Source organism: Hippocampus comes, unplaced genomic scaffold (genome assembly GCF_001891065.2).
Source record: "Hippocampus comes isolate QL1 unplaced genomic scaffold, H_comes_QL1_v1.1 scaffold367, whole genome shotgun sequence".
Classification (NCBI taxonomy): Eukaryota; Metazoa; Chordata; class Actinopteri; order Syngnathiformes; family Syngnathidae; genus Hippocampus; species Hippocampus comes.
The window spans coordinates 605431-624581 of NW_017805741.1; the positions used below are offsets into that span (position 1 = coordinate 605431).

Below are 19151 nucleotides of genomic sequence, written 5' to 3' on the forward strand. Positions count from 1 at the left end.
GGCCGTCCATGTTGACCGGCAACGGACCGGTCATCAGGCAACGGCGTGGCACATCAACACAAAGCGATGGCCTGTTTCCACCCGAAGAGGCACCGTCCGACCCATGCCACTCCAGAAGCTCGCCGGCAATGCCATTCGATCCAGTTGTCTGCAGGAGGTCAACATGATTGGCTCTCGGAGAGAAGAGCGTCACTTGTTGCTCTGGCAGCCGAGAGAAACAAATGACGGGAGCTCATGACAAGGGCAGGAAAACCGAAAGTGCACCTTGAGTTGTGTCAAGAAATAATGGCTGAAACTGAAGACGGGAGTTTTTTTTTGTTTGGTTTTGTTTTGTTTTGGGCAGCATGTTGCAGGATGCCGAATTGGATAACAGTGAGAGCAGCGGGCAGTTGCTGCGGGGGAAGTGGGTGGCGGGGGAATGGGGCACGGCGGGGGAAAACTGGAAAACATTCCGATGGGAGGGAGGGAGGTGGCGGCGGCAGGTGGTGGGATGACAAGGCCGGGCATTGTTTGGGACGGCAGCTGGCGGGTGGCTTCTCAAAAGCTGCAGGTATCGGTGCGGAGCAGGAGGACGAGGAGAAGGAGAAGGGAGCTCAGCTGCTCACGTCCACCTGCAGCACGGATGTTGTTTTAGGAGGATCGGGACTTTTCCCAGCATGGAATCAACTCCGCATGCTAATCCCCGTGCGTGGGGGGGGGGGCGGGGGAGGGGGAATCTTTTTGCTACTTTGGTCCTCGGGCCTTTGATGAGGGTAACGCTTCAGGGCATCCAGCAGATGACACTGTTTCCACTCCAACTTTTTTTTTTCAAGAATTATTTTGCATTTAATACAGAGCACGATTACAACAAGACAGGCTATTCCGCGGGTCACATTTGATTTCTCTCTCTCTCTCTCTCGTAAGGTACTTTCTTCAAACTTTTCGGTTGAGACTTCTCAGCAAAGTAGGCCACAGTACAAAGCCTTAGCTGAAAGTATGTCAACGCTGCAACGGGTGGGGAGGGCAATGCACAGGTCATTTTAAGGAAGCTGGCGCGGCCTGTAAAAATGAAAATGAAAGACGGTCTTCCCGCTACCTGACAGCGGGTGGCGGGGGCGGGCGAGGACGCACTCCTGCCAGTTTACGCGCGGTGTGTTCTTTCTCATGGGGTATTCTTTTGAAGGCGTTCAGATGAGAAAATTGGCCCGCGGGCCCTGCCGGCCACTCGTTAACCTGATAATGAGCGAGTGCAGGAGCTTTTATGCCTCTGTGTGGGTTAGAGGGGGGACGATGCTAGTTAGTTTTTATTTGGCAGCGTTGACTTCCAGTCTAAATGGCCTAGTAAAAAGGCATTTTTGAGGCCAATGTTCATCCTTGAAATACCAGTTTGGTCAATCAGACAACCACTCGCTTGCGCACACACCAAAATTAATAAATCGGGACCGAATACATCTTAAACCGAATGGAAAGGAGTCAAATATGTTTGGGGCTACTGCATAAACTGACAGCGGAGGTCAAATGAGCGTTTCACTTTCCACCGAGCAGGTTTGTCAAGCCAGACAGGAACCGGCACGAGTCAAATAGCAAGGCTAAACTTCTTCTTCTTGGAGATGATCAAAAGCGGCACGTTGTTGGAAAAACACACAGACGACGCAAGTGTCGTGTTTCACTTCTTCTTGTTGTGCCCACTTCCCTTTGACTTTGCATTTTGCAGTTTCATCGGCAGACGCTGGACGTCCAGAGTCCCAGAAAGTCACTCATTGCTGGGATCATGACTTCAGTGCAAAAGATCAAATTTGGACGATGTGGCATTTCGTTACTATCTAAAGTGACAAATATTACGCGACGGGCATTCCATCGTGTTGCCCATTTGCAGACAATGCAGTTGTATATGGTACAAAAAACAAAAAAAAAAAAAAAAAAAAAAGATGTGGATTTATTTTCGGGCATTTAGTCCCAGCTGAACAACCTTGCTCTTATCATTGACCTTAAATCAGGTCATCGAAGATGCTGTTTTCATGAACATTTTGTTGGATTTTTGTACAAAAAGCCATGCAACGCAAAGGAGTAAAATGCGGACATATTTGGAGGGCCTACTTTGGTTCCGGTTGAAGGTATTAAGAATCAGACTAGATTTATTAGCATTGTTTTTTGTTTTGTTTTTTTTTGTTTTGTTTTGTTTTTTGTGAGGCGTTGGCATAAAACGAAGCTAATTTTGCAGCACTTTGTCCAAAGAGCAATGCACAGCAACTACCGGTCCGTAAATATGGACACATTTGTTGGTTACTTTCTTTATAAAGTAAAAGATGCAAAATCGTCTTTGAGTGTCCCTCAGATTTGTTTGTTGTTTTTTTGGGGGGTGTAGAGACAAAAAGCGCAGGGAGGCAGGAGAAGCGAGGCAGGAGAGAGGAGAAACAAATCTTTACACAGAGAGCAAACAAGCACACTGAACTCAAAATATGCTGCGGAAAGTTTTATTTAAAAAAAAAAATAAAAGACTCACCACAACAGGGAACCTGGCCCGGTTATGGAAACACGACTTGCAGCAACGACGTGACTTGTACCTGAACAAAACCAGGGAACTCAATGAGAAACACAATAACGAGGCAACAAGGCACACACGGGCAAGACGCGAGCGGTTGACACGGGGCAACGGGTCAAATGAGAACAAGTGGAAACCCAAAGCCTGACAAGATATTCAAAGGAACCCCAAAAAGCGAGACGTCAAAAAAGCGAAACAAAACTAAAAGCCAACAAAAACGTGTCTCATGACGGCCGGTTTGGAAGCGTAAGGCATCTGATCGGAAGTTTTCGTATCGAAAACAATCCGAATTTCGTGGGATTTTGCACCAAAAAATAAAAAATAAATAACAGCGACGTTAAATTGCGATGCAAAGACACATACAATGTTTCTGCTTCTGAAAATCCCACCGACTTTCAAATAACGGCCGAATCGAACTGGATACTCTTCCAGACATGTTTTGGGAGTGTTTTACAGTACATCCCTTTTTTTTGTCGGGTTCACCGATTGTACGATTCCCTGCAAAGTACTAGTGAAAGGCCAAAGTGGTAAATGAAAACAGACACACTGAGGAGATTAAAAAAGACAAAGAGGCAGTGTGGCAAGGCCAGATGTGAAAAGAGCCATTTGAGCACATCTGCTGCTATTTTTCCCTCATGCGCGCGCCGCATCCCAAAATACAAGTGTGATTCATCCCCAGAGGACATTTTGGAAGCGTCCGAAAAGGAGCAAAGCTTCTCGCCGAAACGTCTTACACGTCGGCCGACGTGATTGCATCACCGCTTCCTTCCATTTTGTCTCGCTTTTGCTACTTAATTCAAACCATATACTGTACATGTTTACATGTTGACAAACTGCAAAAACATTGCATCACTGAGAAATCGCCCCCCCCCCCCCCCCCCCCCCCCCCCAGTTGCCATGGGAATGGAAGAAATACTCGTTACTTGCGGATGGGAACATTACCTTTACAGAGTGATGACATTTGGTTCGAATGTTACTTTCAAGCCATGATGTAATGATTGCGCTTCCTTTGAGGGACAATCGGTGATTTCATTGAAATACTGGTGAGCAGGAACGCCGAAAGTTCATCTCGGTCAGCCTCTGCAAACAAGCGAGTGGGAGCACAGCAAAGTAAAAGCAAAAGTCGGATTTCGTCACCACATGAGTCATTGGGTCATATCAGGAGCATGTATCAGTGTGCTTTTAAGAGGCGGGGCTTGGTGCGGCTGGCATGTCACGTCATGGGGAAGGACCGGGTCGTGTCCTGAAAAGCGAAAAAGTGACCGTAATTGAGAACCACCTTCAAAGGTGTTTTGACTAGCGATGGCCGAAAAGCTCTTGTTTTTTTCCCCCGATTGGGCGAGGCTATGGCTCTTCCATATAGTTGCTCGGATCTAAACAAAAGTATTTCTGCAAATTTGCAAATATGTGAGGCCGGTCATTGTCTGACAGGACACCGAGATCGTGTCAATGTTCGGCGGGCTGGATTGAAGAACAACGCAGCCTGCAAGGCCACCCCAATTCAAAGGCCGACAAACCCGAAGTCTTCCGTTGGGGCAGTTTTTGTGCTTTCCTGTTGTGAAAAGCTCTTCCCGTATTTTGCGCCTCAAACGGGGCCCCACAACAGAAGTTGACCCAGCGTGAGCAGAAGTCATTACAAACAAGCCGCTGCTGGAGGGGCTCTCGTCATCTGCAACATGTAAAGCTCGGCATTTGCGCGCTGCAAAGGCATCTTCCCGTTTTCTCCCTTTGAAGGCTCGGTCAGCGTGAGGCGGAAGAGCCATTAGAGGAGAGTGACACTTTGAAGAGAGAGGAGAGCCTCCTTTGAGGTTCGTCTTTGGAAGGCCAGCCCTCGGCTGACCGCACAGTTGGTTTATTTCAGGATGTCGCAACTCTCTCTCTCTCTCTCTCTCCAGGGCTTGCCTTTACTTCGGACTTTGGAGAAGGCGCTGCGGAAGTAGACATGCATTGAGTGCGGCGACAACTGAACATTTATGAGGGTTCGATAGGCTTTGACACCAAACACAACAGTTTGCCAATAGTGACTCACCATTGTGGCGGTTGTTTGTCTGCACTATGGAATTCTCCTCACTAGGATCCAGCCATATATTATTTATCATCTGCGAAGGACTTGTACTGCAGCTTAGTGTGATGCAAATGGGACAAGAACTGTTATTTTTGACACGAACTATTACTGTAGGTTTTTATAAAGTGCAATATACTATAATATTTAAAGGACATTATTTGTTAGCTAGACGGCATTTCCATTCATTTCAAGAAGGAAAGATGTTTTGAGAGACCGGGGTTTTGAGTTCCGAGCGACTCAGTTAGATGAAATGAAATGGTTTGGTTGAACATTTTTGTGATTGTTTTTGTGTCACTTTTACAGAAAATTTCAATTGGGAATGAAAAATAACTTAACTAAGGGGTGCTTATTTGGCCAGGTATGCCGGCGCGAGTCACAAACGTTGACACCGCGGGCCTTATGGTACAAAACGAAGAGTACAAGCATATGCTAGACCTTCGCCTTTAAGAACGTCTTGCGTCCTCGCTCCCACTCTGAGGGCCCCCCGCATGCTTTGCGCGAGGCCCGCAGACATACACAAAGAGCTCCCCACACGGCCTGACCCCGAAGGACGTGCGTGGGAGGCACGTCAAGGCTGAAAAGTTGGTCTCTCCCATGCTAAATGCTGGCGTGAAATCCAGGCGCTAACAGACAAATCCTCCCTTGCTTGTTTATTTTCCATTCCCGTTGAACCTTCTTTGTTCTGTGCGTCCTCGCAGTGCTGGACCAGCTCCTCATGGAGCTCCACCATTTCCTGCTCATCCTCGACAAAGAGACCCTGAGCGGGAACGCCACCATCCACAAGGGATTGCTCTCTGACCTACTCCAGTCCTACACTGTGTCCAACGGTACGAGCAAACAACTCTAGCACATTTTCATGGATCGTTTGGAGGCTTGGCCATGGTCATGCTTGGTCTGAGGCTAAGTTTTATTCCAAGATTTTACATCGTCGCGACTGAGCTGACACTTGCTGCGTAGGAAATTTTGCTGGTTGCTAAGCAAATCTTGCAGGGCAAGGAAAAAAAAAAAGTCAATTTTTTTCAGAGGTTTTACTATGCTCACGTCTGGGGCTCTGGTTTGTTGCTAGGCAGAATTCACAGGACAACTCCAATTGAAAAAAAAATCCCATACAACAGTTTTAAAGATTTTCCAGAGGCACGCTATTGACAAACTTCGCTAATCTATAAACACAGAGATAAACTTTTTGGGGGGCAGGTGAGGCTGGAATGAATCACTGTCATGTCCATCCATTTCAATGGCTTAAGATGATTTGAGTCACAAGTGTTTTGATTTAAGAGCCTGGTCACAGAACACATTAAACGGTTGTCTGTCTATTTTCTATTGAGTTGTCAAGACTTTGTGGACACTGTGTACTTCAAGCAAACGTGCCTTTGGCGTCAACACGAGTGCAATTTCCAATTTCTCAACTCTCGTGAGAACACGTTGAAACAATACACCCCGAAAATTCGCATGGAAACAGTCTCGCAGCCACCATAAATAACATCAGCCCACCAGCAGTTTCGTGTTTTAAGTGTCGGAGCCACGAACACAGAAAATAAACAAGTACTACCAAGGGATGGAGTGAGATATCGTCAGCTGCGCTGGTTTCGGCGTCAAAAACGAGCGTCCACAAACGGACTCCAATTAGATGCCGGAGTAATTTCACAAAGCGCGGTTCGGTCAGCTCCAGTGTATCTAATGGTGAGGGCGTGCGAGAGTGGAAGAATTACACGGCGGTTAGGCAGATAGCAAAATAACTACGACGGGTTGTCAGATTGCCAAGCGCCGACTCACAAAGTTCAGTGAATTTGTGGGAAATCAAGTGGACGACCGCATGTTACATAAGGAGAACTGATGAAGCCCATTTCAATGGCAGGCGGCGAACCGAACGCCGTCGCTTTGCTGTACGACAAACACCATAAACTGACAAAATGAAAGTCGGGAAGAATATGAGTCAAAGGAGATCTTTTTTGTCACATCGCAGTGATGTGGGAAGCACGTGTATCAGAGGCATTTCACTTCATTTCAATTTTTCTCAAGAGCAGCGGTTGTCAAACTTACTGATTAAAACAAACAGCGATACGAAGCAAGGCATTCGCATAACCGGCCTAAGTGTTGACCGGTAAGCCCGCCACCGACCGGCCAACTCTATACTCGTTCACCGACACCCACGTCACTCAACAGGTCAGGCCAGCGCACATACCTGGGGGGGGGGGGGGGGGGGGCCGTATCGGTAAATGACCACATCAAAGGCTGCGATTTTTTTTCAGGCTGCTCAGATGGTGAGCGCATGAGAGGCCTTTAAGATGGCTTTTTTTTTTTCCAGGCCCACCTTCCAGCTCTAAAAGCAAATAAATCCCCAGGGGAACGCTTATAAAAAGCCCATCATGAATCAATCGCAAGTCCAGTATGGCCCTCTGAGGACTCAATAAAAACTCGACCGCCGTGTCCCCTGAGGTTCCCAATGGATTTGGGGGGGTTGAAAAGGTCACAGTGAGTGTCCTTCTCATGCTGCGATACCGACACACTGAAACAGTCTTCCCTTTCCATGTTCAGGTCTTGGATTTGTTCCTGTCCTGGCTCCGAGCAGTATGATTATTCCAAAGCCGCATTCATCCACTGGGACGCTCACTTCCTTTGAGCCGCAGTTTATAAATAGCACGCCAATTTCTCCACACACAGGCAGAAACTCTTTTCTTTCTTTTTGTTTACTTTCCGCCCAAGCTCTCAATTTCAAAGCAATCTAACACCCAAAGCTGCCTTTGTGGGTGCCATCTTGGTCAGCAAAAATTAATTCAATTAGGAAAGCTTCTTCTGCAAGGTTATGGTGACCAGCTGGTGTACACTTTTTTTTTTTTTGTTTGTTTTCTCTCGCTTTCTGAGAACTGCTTACTTGAGTGTTTATGCTTTTTTGGTCTTTCTGGACGCAGGTGCGGATGAGGAGTACATCTACATGAATAAAGTCGTCGTCGGTAGCAAGGAAAACCCGGAGAAAGGTAAACGTTTCGAATTGTTTTATGGGAAACCCGCACTAAAAAAAAAGAACAGTTTTGCTTCTTGCTCTTTTTTTGTCATCATTTTCACTAATGTGATAAAAGTGTAAAACAAAACAAAAAACGCACATCAAAAAATAAAAATCAGATCAGCTCATGATGAACACAGCATGCGAGCTGTTCGCTCCTTGCGGTGATGATGCTCGCCTGACAATTCGTCGCGATTTGGGCGTACCGCGGCATTACATCGAGTAACTCCAGCCAGTTTAACAGAATACAGCGACTCCCGATTCATGAAATGGACCTGATCAATTATTCAGCAGACTCAAATCTCACGACTCACGAAACAAAACTCAAGAAGAACAAAGGGGGGAGAAATCGTCCCCACCTAAACTCTTTCTTGTCGTCCAAACAAAACAAGGCAGCTACAGATGGCGAGGAGCTATGAAGAAACAGACAGGAAACGCTGGTGGGGTCGAGGGGGGGTGGGGGGGGTTTGGGTCGTCTGTGACTGTAGTTTGTGTCTGCTTTTCGCTTCAAAAGCGCAAGGTGCAATAACTCATGTTCGCCGTAACGTTTGACCCACTTGGACAACCTCAACGCAGAAGCACCCGAGGAGACAAACGACGACATCGTTCAGCTGTGATAGAATGGACTCACTATTTCGCGTTATTTATTTTAGTTTTTTTGTCGTTTTTTGGGATGGATTTTTACAGTATACAGTAAGAGTGGCCAGACGAAGTTTTTCAAGACACAAGCAGTCACTGGGATAATTTTTATTGATTTTTTAATCCATGACTTTTTGACGTGCTTGCAAGTTAGCAGCAGTAAACGACTCACTTCACAACAAGCAGTAGTTTGAAAGATATTATCAAACTAAATGTAATCCAATGTTTGTGTCTTTAAAACAAGCACACAACTGTGCCTTCAGAATCGTCGCTAGCTTAACGCCAACACAAATGCCATTGATGAGTTCATCAATACCACTTCAATACCACTGATAGTCACAATGTTCTTTCAGCACAAACAGTACGCCATGTCAAGATCATGTTCAGGCAGAACTCCACGGGCGTGTGCTTATGTCAAAATGGCGCGCAAGATCACATGACCGTTCACTTCGATGCTACTTTTACATTCCAGATGACAGAGCAAGCATCCCGGTCAATGGAAAAGCATCCAAACACGTCCCCGTCCCACTGAAGAACCTTCCCAATCTGCCACCTGCCAGAACAGTAAGTGACATGTCAAATGGTGAAAATGCAGGTTGCCCTCAAACGCTGGTCTGGGGAGCGAGGGGGTCTGGGATGAAGTCGGAGAAAGTGTGAGAACCCCCGCCTGACAGAAGCGTGACAAATCCAAAGGAAGATTTTTCGACACGATGAAATCCTGAGAACAGATGGCGTGTGCCAATGATTCAAGGACTCCTATCCCAGTTCCCTCCAAAAACCTTAGACCTCCAGCACGTCATCGACCGACCGTGCCGTCTTGTCTTTCAAAGGCATTTCCTTTCGGTTCCTCTGCGCTTCCGCCGGAGGTATCGCCGGCCCTGTCTTGGGAAGCCGAAGCAAACACGTCCGGAGCGATCCGCTCTTCGGAAAACCCTTCATCTGCCTTCGGGGCTTCCATCCATGTGCGCCGATGGCATACTCTAGCGTGAGCATGTGTTTCACCGTGAGCGCAGAGTCACCCCTGATCATGGCGGTGAACAGCGCCCCCTTGCTGTTGATGTAGTGCCCCGGCATGGCTGTCCATTGGGCCGTGGTGAGATTGTAGCAATCCATGAGACAGCGAAGAAAGTCATCGCAGGGCCCGTTGCGCATGACGTACAGGTTGTCCCTGTGAGCCACCATACAGTGGCCGTAACTCTGAGGTCTGATCATGGCGGTGGTCAGTTTCCACTGGTCATCGAGCGTCACATACTCGTAAATGTCCGTGGTATCGGGAGGCTTCCAGAAGCAAACGAACATCCGATGCCTCGCGACGGCGCAAGCGGCCGAAGCGACCGGCCTCGGCGCTTGTCGTATAAAGGTCCAGTCTCCCTTCAGAGGGTCATAACGCTCTGCGGTGGTGATGTGCCTTTTCTGGAACTCGCCTCCAACGGCGTAGAGTCGGCCCTCGTGCGCCAGCAGGGTGAAATCATATCTGGGTCGCTGGGGTCCCGGGAGCGTGGTCCAAACCCCCGATTCAGGGTCAAAGCAGAAGGCGCCGTCAACGGCGTCCTTTCCATAACCGTGAACTCCCCCGACAATGTACAGGAGGTTGTCCAGCACCGCGACACCACACATGGAAGTACTGCAGAGGGTCGGGAGGTGCGTCAGATGCTTCCACTGTCCTTCTTTCTCATCGAGGTAGCACACGACCCGGTGGGCGTCGCGGAGCAGCTCCGTTGAAGGAGAGTGGGTACCGATTGCGACGTAAGATGCGGGGGATAACGACTGACAATACTGCAGCAGATCTTCGGGGAGTGTTGCCTGCGCCGTTTCCCCGAGGTCGTCGAAGGTGTCGCAAAGGAACAGAGCGGCGCTGCGAAAGAGGTTTTCCACCCCAAAGGTGTCGGCGGCGCGGTACAGCAAGAGGCAGTTGTCCGAATCGACGATATCACAAAGATGTCGACTCAAACACGGCACCTGAAGGAAAGCGGCGCACTCCACGGCGTCGAGCAGCTCCTCCGGGTCGCGGAGGGTGGGAATCTCCCGCCGGCAGACCGCAAGAGCGATGAGAAAACCTCGTGCGTGCAGCCCTCCTTTCAGGTGCAGCTCCTCCTGCTCACTTTCTCGCATGCCAGACCGAAAGAGGGCCCGGAAGTAGTCGCTGTGCCTGGCGAGCAAGGCCCTCTCCACAACGAAGCAGCTCTCTTCCACCTTCACCCTCAGCCGACCGGTCTGTCCCTCCACCAGATCAAGGGTCGCATTCTTCTCTTGAATGAATCCCAGGCCCCCGGGCAAGGCCATGATCTCGGAAACGCGGGTCTTTGTTTTCTCACAACGGAAACTGTGTCACTCCAGTTGCAATGGACCGACCCATTTATGCGAGACGTGCGACTCGTAAACAAACGTTTGAAGAGTTCCATTGCGTCGACGCCGCACGGTCTGAAAATAGAGTCGTTCTATAGATAGTCATGGTGCCGCTTTGGAAGCAACAAGCTGGGGAAATGAAAGCAGACTGTCCACTGCGGGCCGCACTCGGGCTGGTGGCAAATGGCGAGCAAAAGAAATCGAGTTTGACCGTCCGGCATTGGTTCTGGCTAACATGATCCGACCGTACATTGGAGTCGCTCTTTCTGTCCACGCACCGATTCCAAATGTTTAATCCCACATTTGGGAGCGAGTCTCAAGGTTGTTATAAAACATCTTGTTTCAAACTTCTTCCACAACACGCTCCCAGATTCAGACTGTTTTTTGCTGGAGCAGATTCTTGGCATGGGAAGCGGGGATTTTCCATGTTCCTCTGCCTTTTCGTATTTTTCCTCAGCCCCTCCACCACACCCCCATTCCTCCCCTGCTCCCCCGTTGCTTGCTTTTGTTCATTTTGCTGCATCATGTCGAGGAGGATATCAAATAAAGGAGTCAAAGAAAAGCAGAATTGACTCCAAAACACACCTGTGCATTTTCTACTTGGTGTCAATGTCCGCATTAGCCGACTTGCTTTTATTTTTATTTTTTTTCCTGCGTCCCCCTTTTGGGAATATAGCGATAAGGTGGGCGTGACAGGAGGCTGCTGCTGCCTTGGAATGCCTTGTTTTAATTAATAGCAGATGCTTATATTCCTGTGTGATTTACAGTAGAAACAAATCCACCAAATGTCTTAATAAGTTCCTGTTAGGTCAAAAGACTTCCATGTTAAAGGGTCCAATATGAAGTCACAGTGCCTAGTCAACAGATTTTTCGGCTTTGAAAAAAAGGGCAGACCTCCAGCAGGGTCGAACTACCGTGTTCCCCTCCTAACTGGTGGCTCAAGGTTTGCACCAGTGAGTTTCGAGCTAGGTTACGGAACAAAAATAAACGCGCCGCCGTCCTGTATTAATGTTGTGAGATCAAGCGTTGCAACATCTTATTGACGGGAAAAACCCATCGCCAAAACATTCATTAATTTTTCACATTAAAATGCATTTGGATCATCAACTTTGTAAAACCTTCCTACTTTTCCACTCACCTCCCCCAGGGCTCGCTTTGTGTGTAATAGGCACCTCCTGTGCTCATCTGCTCCATCTCGCATTTCTGTGATCTTGCTGGGGAATTGACGCGCCTTGGGAGAGGGCCTGAGAAAGTGGAAGATTTAACATCAGACGTTTCATCAGCAGCGGGACGAAAATGGTTCTGAATTCAACTCGCCGAATTATGCGGAGTTCACTTTTGCTACAGTCGGACTGAAGTGACCTGATTTCCTTCAGCGCTCGGTGGAATAGTTGCAATACCTTTTGGTGGATAGATTATCAAAGTCATCCCACATGAAAGCACTTTGATCTTCTGGCGCGTTTTCAGGAATGTCATTGTATCCCTCCGAAGGGATACCGTGAACCTATTCTCATTCGTCGAGATATTTTGACACGTTATGTGTCTTTGGCGCAGGACTTGAGACCTCAAAGAGACCCCAAACGTTGACATTTTTCACTACTTATGAAGCGCAGTCAAACTAAAAATCAAGTCTCATGCTGTGTCAAAAGCCAAAGAATAAATATTTTTGATACGAGCCAGTGACGGGAACACTCCCAAAAGAGCACCATCAGCATGATGAATTAGAATTTGATCTCTAGAAAGAAGACTCCTCTGCATCCCCTTCTAATTACTATCTTGAATTAGTATTCATGTAACAAAGAGGGGGCAACATAGTGCGTGTAGTTTGCAGGTGTGTTTCTAATATTGTGGTGATGTTTTTAGAGAAGCCAAAATAATAGATCTATTTTTTTTTCCCGAATCCTTTAGGGCACCGTGACTCGAGAACCTTTTCCCCTACCTGTCGTCCAGGCGCCGACCTGCTTGGAAGCCTCAGAGAGTTACTACGAGGAGGCTCAGCCGTACGAGGAAACCGTCAATGGTAAGAACGGGCCTTCAATCACGCTGCACGCGATACTATTCTTCACTCTTATCGCCTCATGACAACGCCTTACTTTCTTCATGGACACCTGCACAAGCAAATGAAAGAAAGATCCAAATACTGTATAACCCTAACGTGGTGTCAAAACTTGAGCCGAATGTCCCAATCTAGGCACAAAGTTGGCTTCCTTTCGGCTTTGCAGGTGTCTCTGGCCGATCCACGGCATATTCTCACTGTACATTAACGCTATTTTCCTTCTTCTCTTCTGCTGCTTGTGGCGCTTTGTCAGGCCCGCCAAGCCCCCTCTTGAGGCGTTGGCTGCGAGTGGCGAGCTCCGACAGCGTTGTCTATGCCGCTATCACCCGCGGTAGCTACCTATCTGTCTTCCCGACTTGCTGTTCCATTCAACACGCATTCATCGCGGTTTCACACTTACTTACTTCCCAGATGATGGCGAGGCGGTCAGCAGCTCGTACGAGTCCTACGACGAGGAAGAAGCGGTGACCAGAGGAAAGTCTCTGTCAGCGCAGCACCAGTGGCCGTCGACCGAGGCGTCCATCGAGCTGATGAAAGATGCACGCATCTGTGCCTTCCTGTGGAGGAAGAAGTGGCTTGGCCAATGGGCCAAGCAACTGTGTGTCATCAAAGAGCACCGTCTACTGGTAAAAAATAAATCAATACAAAAATCAATGCCGTTAGAAATAGCTTGAAGTTTGGTTTTGTTTTCACATCCATGATCAAACCGTTCCCTTTTGGAGACAAGAAAGGTAGTTTTGGTGAGCAACGCTGATTCTTGGGAGTGTGACAATTGTCGGTGCCTTCTTTGCTGCTTTCAGTGCTACAAGAGCTCCAAAGAGCAGACGCCCCTGTTGGACGTGAGCCTGCTGGGCTGCAGCGTGACCTACAAGGAGAAGCAGCTCAAGAGGAAGGAGCACAAGCTGAAGATCGTCCCAGTGGGAGGGGAGGCCATCGTGCTGGGGCTGCAGAGCAAAGAGCAGACGGAGCAGTGGCTCAAGGTAACATTTGGCTTTTGTTGGACAGCGTTGTTCCACTCGACAAGCAAACTATCAACATGCCCTTCTTGAGAATGCTGCATTTTGGGGGAAACCACAGCGTAGTCTTTCCTGAGCAAGTCTTATCGGAATGAATTGAACATGCCTTTTGCGTGTGACGGTGTCGGGACATGCTGCTTTCTACACATTAGGTGATCCAGGAGATCAGTCCCAAGCCGACAGAAAACGGCGACTTGCAGCATCCTGCCTCCGACTCTCCGAGGCTCATTTGCACTAAGGTCAAAATAAAATGAATGAATTTGGTCAATTTATCCCACACAAATGCCACCAGAATTTTTAAAACGCGGTTGTTTTTGACAGGCGGACGCAGGCGAGCGACACTCAGCGGCTTCGGAAAGCGGCAGCAGCACCGACAGTCATGCCGAGACTCCTGAGAAAGATGGTGAGCTTGCGCGCAAAACTTGAACAGAGTCGTGTGCTGATGCTTAGCGTCCTTCTCGACTTTCCTTTGACAGTCAAGAAAAAATACGGTGCCGGTTTGAAGTTCAGCAACCTGATGAACATCGGGAAAAAAAAAGCGTCAGCACTGGAGAGCGCGGAGAAATGTGTTGAAACCTCCGGTGAGTTCCCGCAAGGTTGGAGGTCTCGTGCAAACGTTAAAATGTTCGGAGGTATGCAAAAGAATTGTCATTCTCAACCATTTGTTTTTGTAACGACAAATTTAGAAGTAACATTGACAAAAATATTTGGAAAATAAAAGCATATCTAAAGAATATGGAAAATTGTTTCATATGGGTTGATTGAAGATGATTAAGTTAGAATGGAATTTCCTCCAATTTTTATTGCGCTATTTGCAATGAGTCCATTTTCACCGATTGTGAAATGTTACCCATGTGCTAACATCAGGCTACCTCAACGTGCTGGTGAACAGCCAGTGGCGGATGTGCTGGTGCCTCATCAAGAACGGTCAGTTGTGGTTCTACCAGGACAAGAGCAAGAGCAAAGTGAGCCAACCTGCCGTGAAGCTGGGGGGTTGCCAGGTTTCGCCGGACCCCAGCCCGGAGCATCTCTACACCTTCCGGATCGACATGAGCGGCACGCAGCTGGCAACCCTGGAGGTATTTGGCACCCACCAACCGCTTTTCATTTTAGGACCACATTTCTTTTTTGCAGAAGCACGTGACCTGGGTGGGACATAAATGTGAAAACAAAGCTTTTTCAAGTGACTCAATAAGGTGCGATTTCTACTAATGAGACTGCGTAACTTCCCACTGGACAAGCACTGCTCAGTTAATGTTTTGACAAGCAACACCCGAGTCCTCTGACAAGTTTTCATTAAAGCGTCACAAATGCGTAGCCGAAGCGACGGGTTGCGGGACTGGGTCGGGTGCTGATGATATACAATATGATGTCGGTCTTGGATGTATATTTGACCCAGATGAGAACTTGCGTCATACAAGGAGCTCGAATGGGAGGCCGGTGGAGAGGGCAGGGGCAGGGGGGTGACGTCAGCATTTTTCGAAGACAACCGGTGCATGAGGTAAATGGCATCCTGACTGGAGCAAGGGTGGTCCATGTATGTGTGCATCTGGCGGAGGGTGGGGATATCCTGGGATTTGGTCATGGGAAAAGCCCTTCAGTTTCTCCCTGCTGCAAATCTGAGCAGCAACGGTGTTATTTGTTCTAAGAGTTCAGACTTTGAGAAGGTCAGACCAAGACTTTCAATAGTCCAAACTGAGTCGAGACAAAAGACTGTGAGGATTCCTGGACAAGTCAGGACGTTGAGGAGACCAGAGTGAAGACCAAGGCTTTGAAGAAGAGTCCAGTCCAAGTTATGAGAAAAACTTTTCGTAATCCAGAAGAAAGGTAGGATGTAGACATTGGGGAGACGAGACCAGGTTTTGACCAAGACTTCGGGGAATTGGGAGTAATAAAGACTGCACTGATTCTTTTGTGTGTGCGTGTGTGTATTTGTCCAGGCCAAAACGTCGGCAGTCATGGGCCACTGGCTAGGCCTCTTGCTGTCCCAGACAGGGAGCAAGACAGACCCGGAGGAGCTAACCTACGACTACGTCAATGCCGAGAGGATCACCAGCATCGTCAACGCTGCAAAGACGTCATTCTAGTAAGTCAGCGAAAGAAAAAATAATAATTATATTATGTCAAGGTGCATGGACCCCCCAAAAAAGTCTGAAAATCAGTGTGCTAAGGTTTAAAATGTTTATTTTTGGCTCCAGCTTGATGCAGCGGCGCTACTCCGAGCCAAACGCCTACATTGACGCCCTGCCCTCCGCCCCTCAGAACCCAGATGAGCTGTACGACGACGTGGCGTCAATCGCTGATCCAGAGGTATAAATGGGTTTCCAGAGTCCTCGCCAGTCTTAACCTTCACAAGAAAGACTTGTTAGCCCAACTAACGAACTATGGCTTCAGGTCGAGCACTCTACTTTCTGTTTTATTGTATTCCTACTGTTTTGTTTTTTTCTTCAGGATATTGTTGCTGGCTGTCTTCCACAGAGTGAAGAAAAGGACACCGACGAACACAATGAAATGTCTGCGCAAGACCCAAAAGACCCGATAGCTCAGGATGAGGACCCTGAAAACAGAGTCTACCTAGACCTGGTCCCTGTGAGATCTTTCTTGTATCCAGCAGCAGGTGGCGGAAAGGAATCCCTAACACAAGAAACATCAGGAGAATCTCCTCAACACTTAGAGGAACAGAAGGACCCTTTGCACCCAGATACAGAGGTCGCCACATACCTGAAAGTAGGTTTTGTGCAATTCCATGATAAAAGCAGCTGGTGAAACTCTGGTGCCATTTCCAGGTGACTCCAAATGACCCGCCAGGACCCGATGCAGCATCAGCTTCAAATGACTCCAGCTGCGCCGAAGCAGAGGAAGAGCCCTCCACAACTCCAACAACTGAGACACCGCAGCCGACGCCACCAAATTTCAAGACTCAAAGCCAGGAGCCCCCCAAGAGGACGTCGAGTTCCTCAGGGGTCACGAAAGCTTCGACTCTTCAAACAACCTGTGGCTTTCCTCTGAGTCCTCAACCGCTCCGACCTAAAGCGTTTAGCACAGGTGAGTGGGATCAAATGGGTAAACATAGCACTCGCACCTTTCACCAAGTGGAGTATGCAGAATTAAAAAATAAATAAAATGAAAAGTTGGCTCCCTCAAGTGGTGGACAAGCTCTTCTGCAACAGGAACCTTCACTCACTGGACACTATTTTAGAAACACCTGCGATTTAAAAAAAAAAAACAACTTAATGCTAAAAAAATTATTGAAAAAAACTAAAGAGTACAAAACAAAATAATTCAATTTATAATAACCACTTCTATATCTAGACAGATAGATGTTTTATTTTAAAGGAAAACAATTGTATATTAGTCCTTCAAAGACAATGGCAAAATGATTTTTATGCAAGCACACCTGGGGATCCCAGGCTGACTTTTGGCTCGGATGCTGATTACCAGGCTGCCCCGGCGCCGTTGAGGGGAAGCTGGGCAAAAAACGCACAGAGGCAGACTTGTTGCGCTACAGCGACGAGCGCGAGCGGCTGGAGAGAGCGCGCGAAGATGTCAGGAGCAGTCTGGCCGGCCTGAAAAAGGAACGGAGAGAAACCAAAGAGGAGCTCAGCACCTGTCAAGGTAATTCACAACTTCTCAGAACAGTGCTCAGAACTCGGGGTTATGCTACAGTAACAAATACAAACGGTCCAACCAACTGGAGACGTATGAGGGAGGACTGGCTGGCTCCAAAGACAAGTGCATTGTAAGACCCAGCTGAGACGCTGGAAAATTTTGACTCTTCTCCTCGGGATTACCCCAAAATTCATTCTAGAAAAATGACTTGAATGTAATATTAGGACTTTTTCAAAAATATATATTTTTCGAGGGACCTTCAAGTTTTTGTCAAAAAAAATGCATCTCTGCTCTGTCAGACTTGCAACTTTTTTTCACAAAATTAATTTCTTATCATTACATTACGATTTTTTTTCTTGGAGAAACAGCCAACTTTTGATCGTTCTGACTTTGAGGGAGACACACGGTAGTCACGTTGAATTGGCTGGAGGCTTGTGAAGGAGTCCGTGTTGGTTTCAGATCCCAAGCAGCAGAGCTCACTGGAAGTTCGGCTGAAGCAGATTGAGGAGGCCAGTCGGGAAGCTGAGCAGCGGCGTGTGGAGGTGGAGCTGCGGCTGGTGGAAGTGAAGGAGAGTCTCAAGAAGGTGGAGGCCGGGCCCTTCACACTGGGGACCACACTGGACAGCAACCTCCAGGAGACATATGCGGTCAGCCGCCAGGAACCTGAAAAAGTCTTCATGTATGAACATGTGTTTGAACTCACTTTTTTTTTTTGCTCACCCTCAGACAAAAACAGCGGCTCCGCCTGTTCCCCAAACTGCATCATCGCCATCCTCCTGCGAAGCATCCAGCGGCCCCACTGGGGCAGACGCAGCATCTCCTGTCAATTCGGCGACCGCACTTAAGAACAGGCCAGCGTCCATCATGGCCACCAAAGGCAAAGTGCTGCAGAAAGCCAAAGTGAGGCCTGCTTACACAACTTAAGCTTCTGTGGAGAAAAACAATAAAATCAATACAGTCCAAAAACATGTAACGCAATCTGATGGCGGCTGACTACCAAGTTGACCAATAGGAACTTGTGTTTGAATTCCAAATCATCCTTAATTCAATGCTGCTTTGTCCTTACAGGAGTGGGAAAGGAAATCCACCGCTTAAAGAAGAGAGTCCAGTGTCTTTTTCGGGTCAACCAGTTGAAGCCTGTGCGCTCATCTCTTAACCGATTCCGCTAAGTGGTACAGTCCAGGTTAAGTTTGTCAAGGTACGGTGGCGTACTCAAACTCACTTGTGTTCTTCCTGTTTCCACCGTTGCACACCAGAGACCATTCGGTGTTGACAAATACAATTGCCTACTGTGGCAGAGGGGTGCTGAAATGTGGCTCTGTACCGATTACCGGTCATGGTACACTCCACAAACTTGCAATTTTCTTGTTTGTTTTTTGACTGAAGCCAACTGTACTGCTTGGTGGAAACGAGGCCTTTTAGTTGGGAAGTGCTGGTTTGTCAGACCAGACAATCAAATAAATCCGCATGCGATCGTCAGCCTCCGCACAAGAGCGTCCTCTCTGCAACCACTGGATACTTTCAAAGACTTGTTGTGCTCCAAATGAAAGGAGGCATTTAAATGCGGTAACATTCTGGCCAGTCGACTAATTGCTCTTGTACACTGAAAAGTCTCTCAAGTTTGAAACCACTGACCGTCTTTAATTGGCTACAAATCATCCTGGAGATTGTAGCTTGGATCAACATTTATGCTGGCAGCCAAATGTAAATATATGCACGTCATTTAATCAGCCTTTTTTGTGGGGGGGGGGGGGGGTCTATTGCAAGCTTAAAAACAAAACGCACTTTTTATTCAAATAAATACATCCTTGTCAACAACGCTGTCCGAGTCTTTTTTTATTACATTGAGTCCAATATTTTCTGGACATTATGAGTTCAGTTCACTTTACTGGCAAGTT

At 47.8% G+C, this 19151-nt stretch overlaps 2 protein-coding genes across 3 annotated transcripts in view; one reads left to right on the forward strand and one right to left on the reverse strand.

The window, feature by feature from the left end:
- The window catches only part of afap1l2 (actin filament associated protein 1-like 2), a 26938-nt gene extending 7915 nt beyond the window's left edge, over positions 1 to 19023 (forward strand). Inside the window, exons 2-20 of one of the 2 annotated variants that reach the window (XM_019883393.1) lie at positions 5285 to 5413; positions 7496 to 7561; positions 8699 to 8790; positions 12481 to 12592; positions 12882 to 12959; positions 13040 to 13254; positions 13429 to 13608; positions 13797 to 13883; positions 13966 to 14047; positions 14121 to 14225; positions 14512 to 14723; positions 15585 to 15730; positions 15843 to 15954; positions 16096 to 16353; positions 16431 to 16689; positions 17086 to 17259; positions 17713 to 17900; positions 17980 to 18153; positions 18322 to 19023. In XM_019883393.1, coding sequence (XP_019738952.1) covers positions 5285 to 5413; positions 7496 to 7561; positions 8699 to 8790; positions 12481 to 12592; positions 12882 to 12959; positions 13040 to 13254; positions 13429 to 13608; positions 13797 to 13883; positions 13966 to 14047; positions 14121 to 14225; positions 14512 to 14723; positions 15585 to 15730; positions 15843 to 15954; positions 16096 to 16353; positions 16431 to 16689; positions 17086 to 17259; positions 17713 to 17900; positions 17980 to 18153; positions 18322 to 18348 — 2696 coding nt within the window. In that variant the 3' untranslated portion in view covers positions 18349 to 19023. The remainder of the gene's footprint in view (positions 1 to 5284; positions 5414 to 7495; positions 7562 to 8698; positions 8791 to 12480; positions 12593 to 12881; positions 12960 to 13039; positions 13255 to 13428; positions 13609 to 13796; positions 13884 to 13965; positions 14048 to 14120; positions 14226 to 14511; positions 14724 to 15584; positions 15731 to 15842; positions 15955 to 16095; positions 16354 to 16430; positions 16690 to 17085; positions 17260 to 17712; positions 17901 to 17979; positions 18154 to 18321) is intronic. The other variant, XM_019883394.1, reaches the window with a different exon arrangement.
- On the reverse strand, positions 8816 to 10509 carry LOC109523871 (kelch repeat and BTB domain-containing protein 13). Its single transcript, XM_019883312.1, has one exon. The coding sequence runs from the start codon at positions 10507 to 10509 to the stop codon at positions 9007 to 9009; it is 1503 nt and encodes a 500-aa protein (XP_019738871.1). The 3' UTR covers positions 8816 to 9006.
- Positions 19024 to 19151: the final 128 nt, after the last annotated feature.

Excerpts from the sequence above, each read along its gene's own strand:
- LOC109523871 (XM_019883312.1), bottom strand. The coding sequence starts at position 10,509 with ATGGCCTTGCCCGGGGGCCTGGGATTCATTCAAGAGAAGAATGCGACC.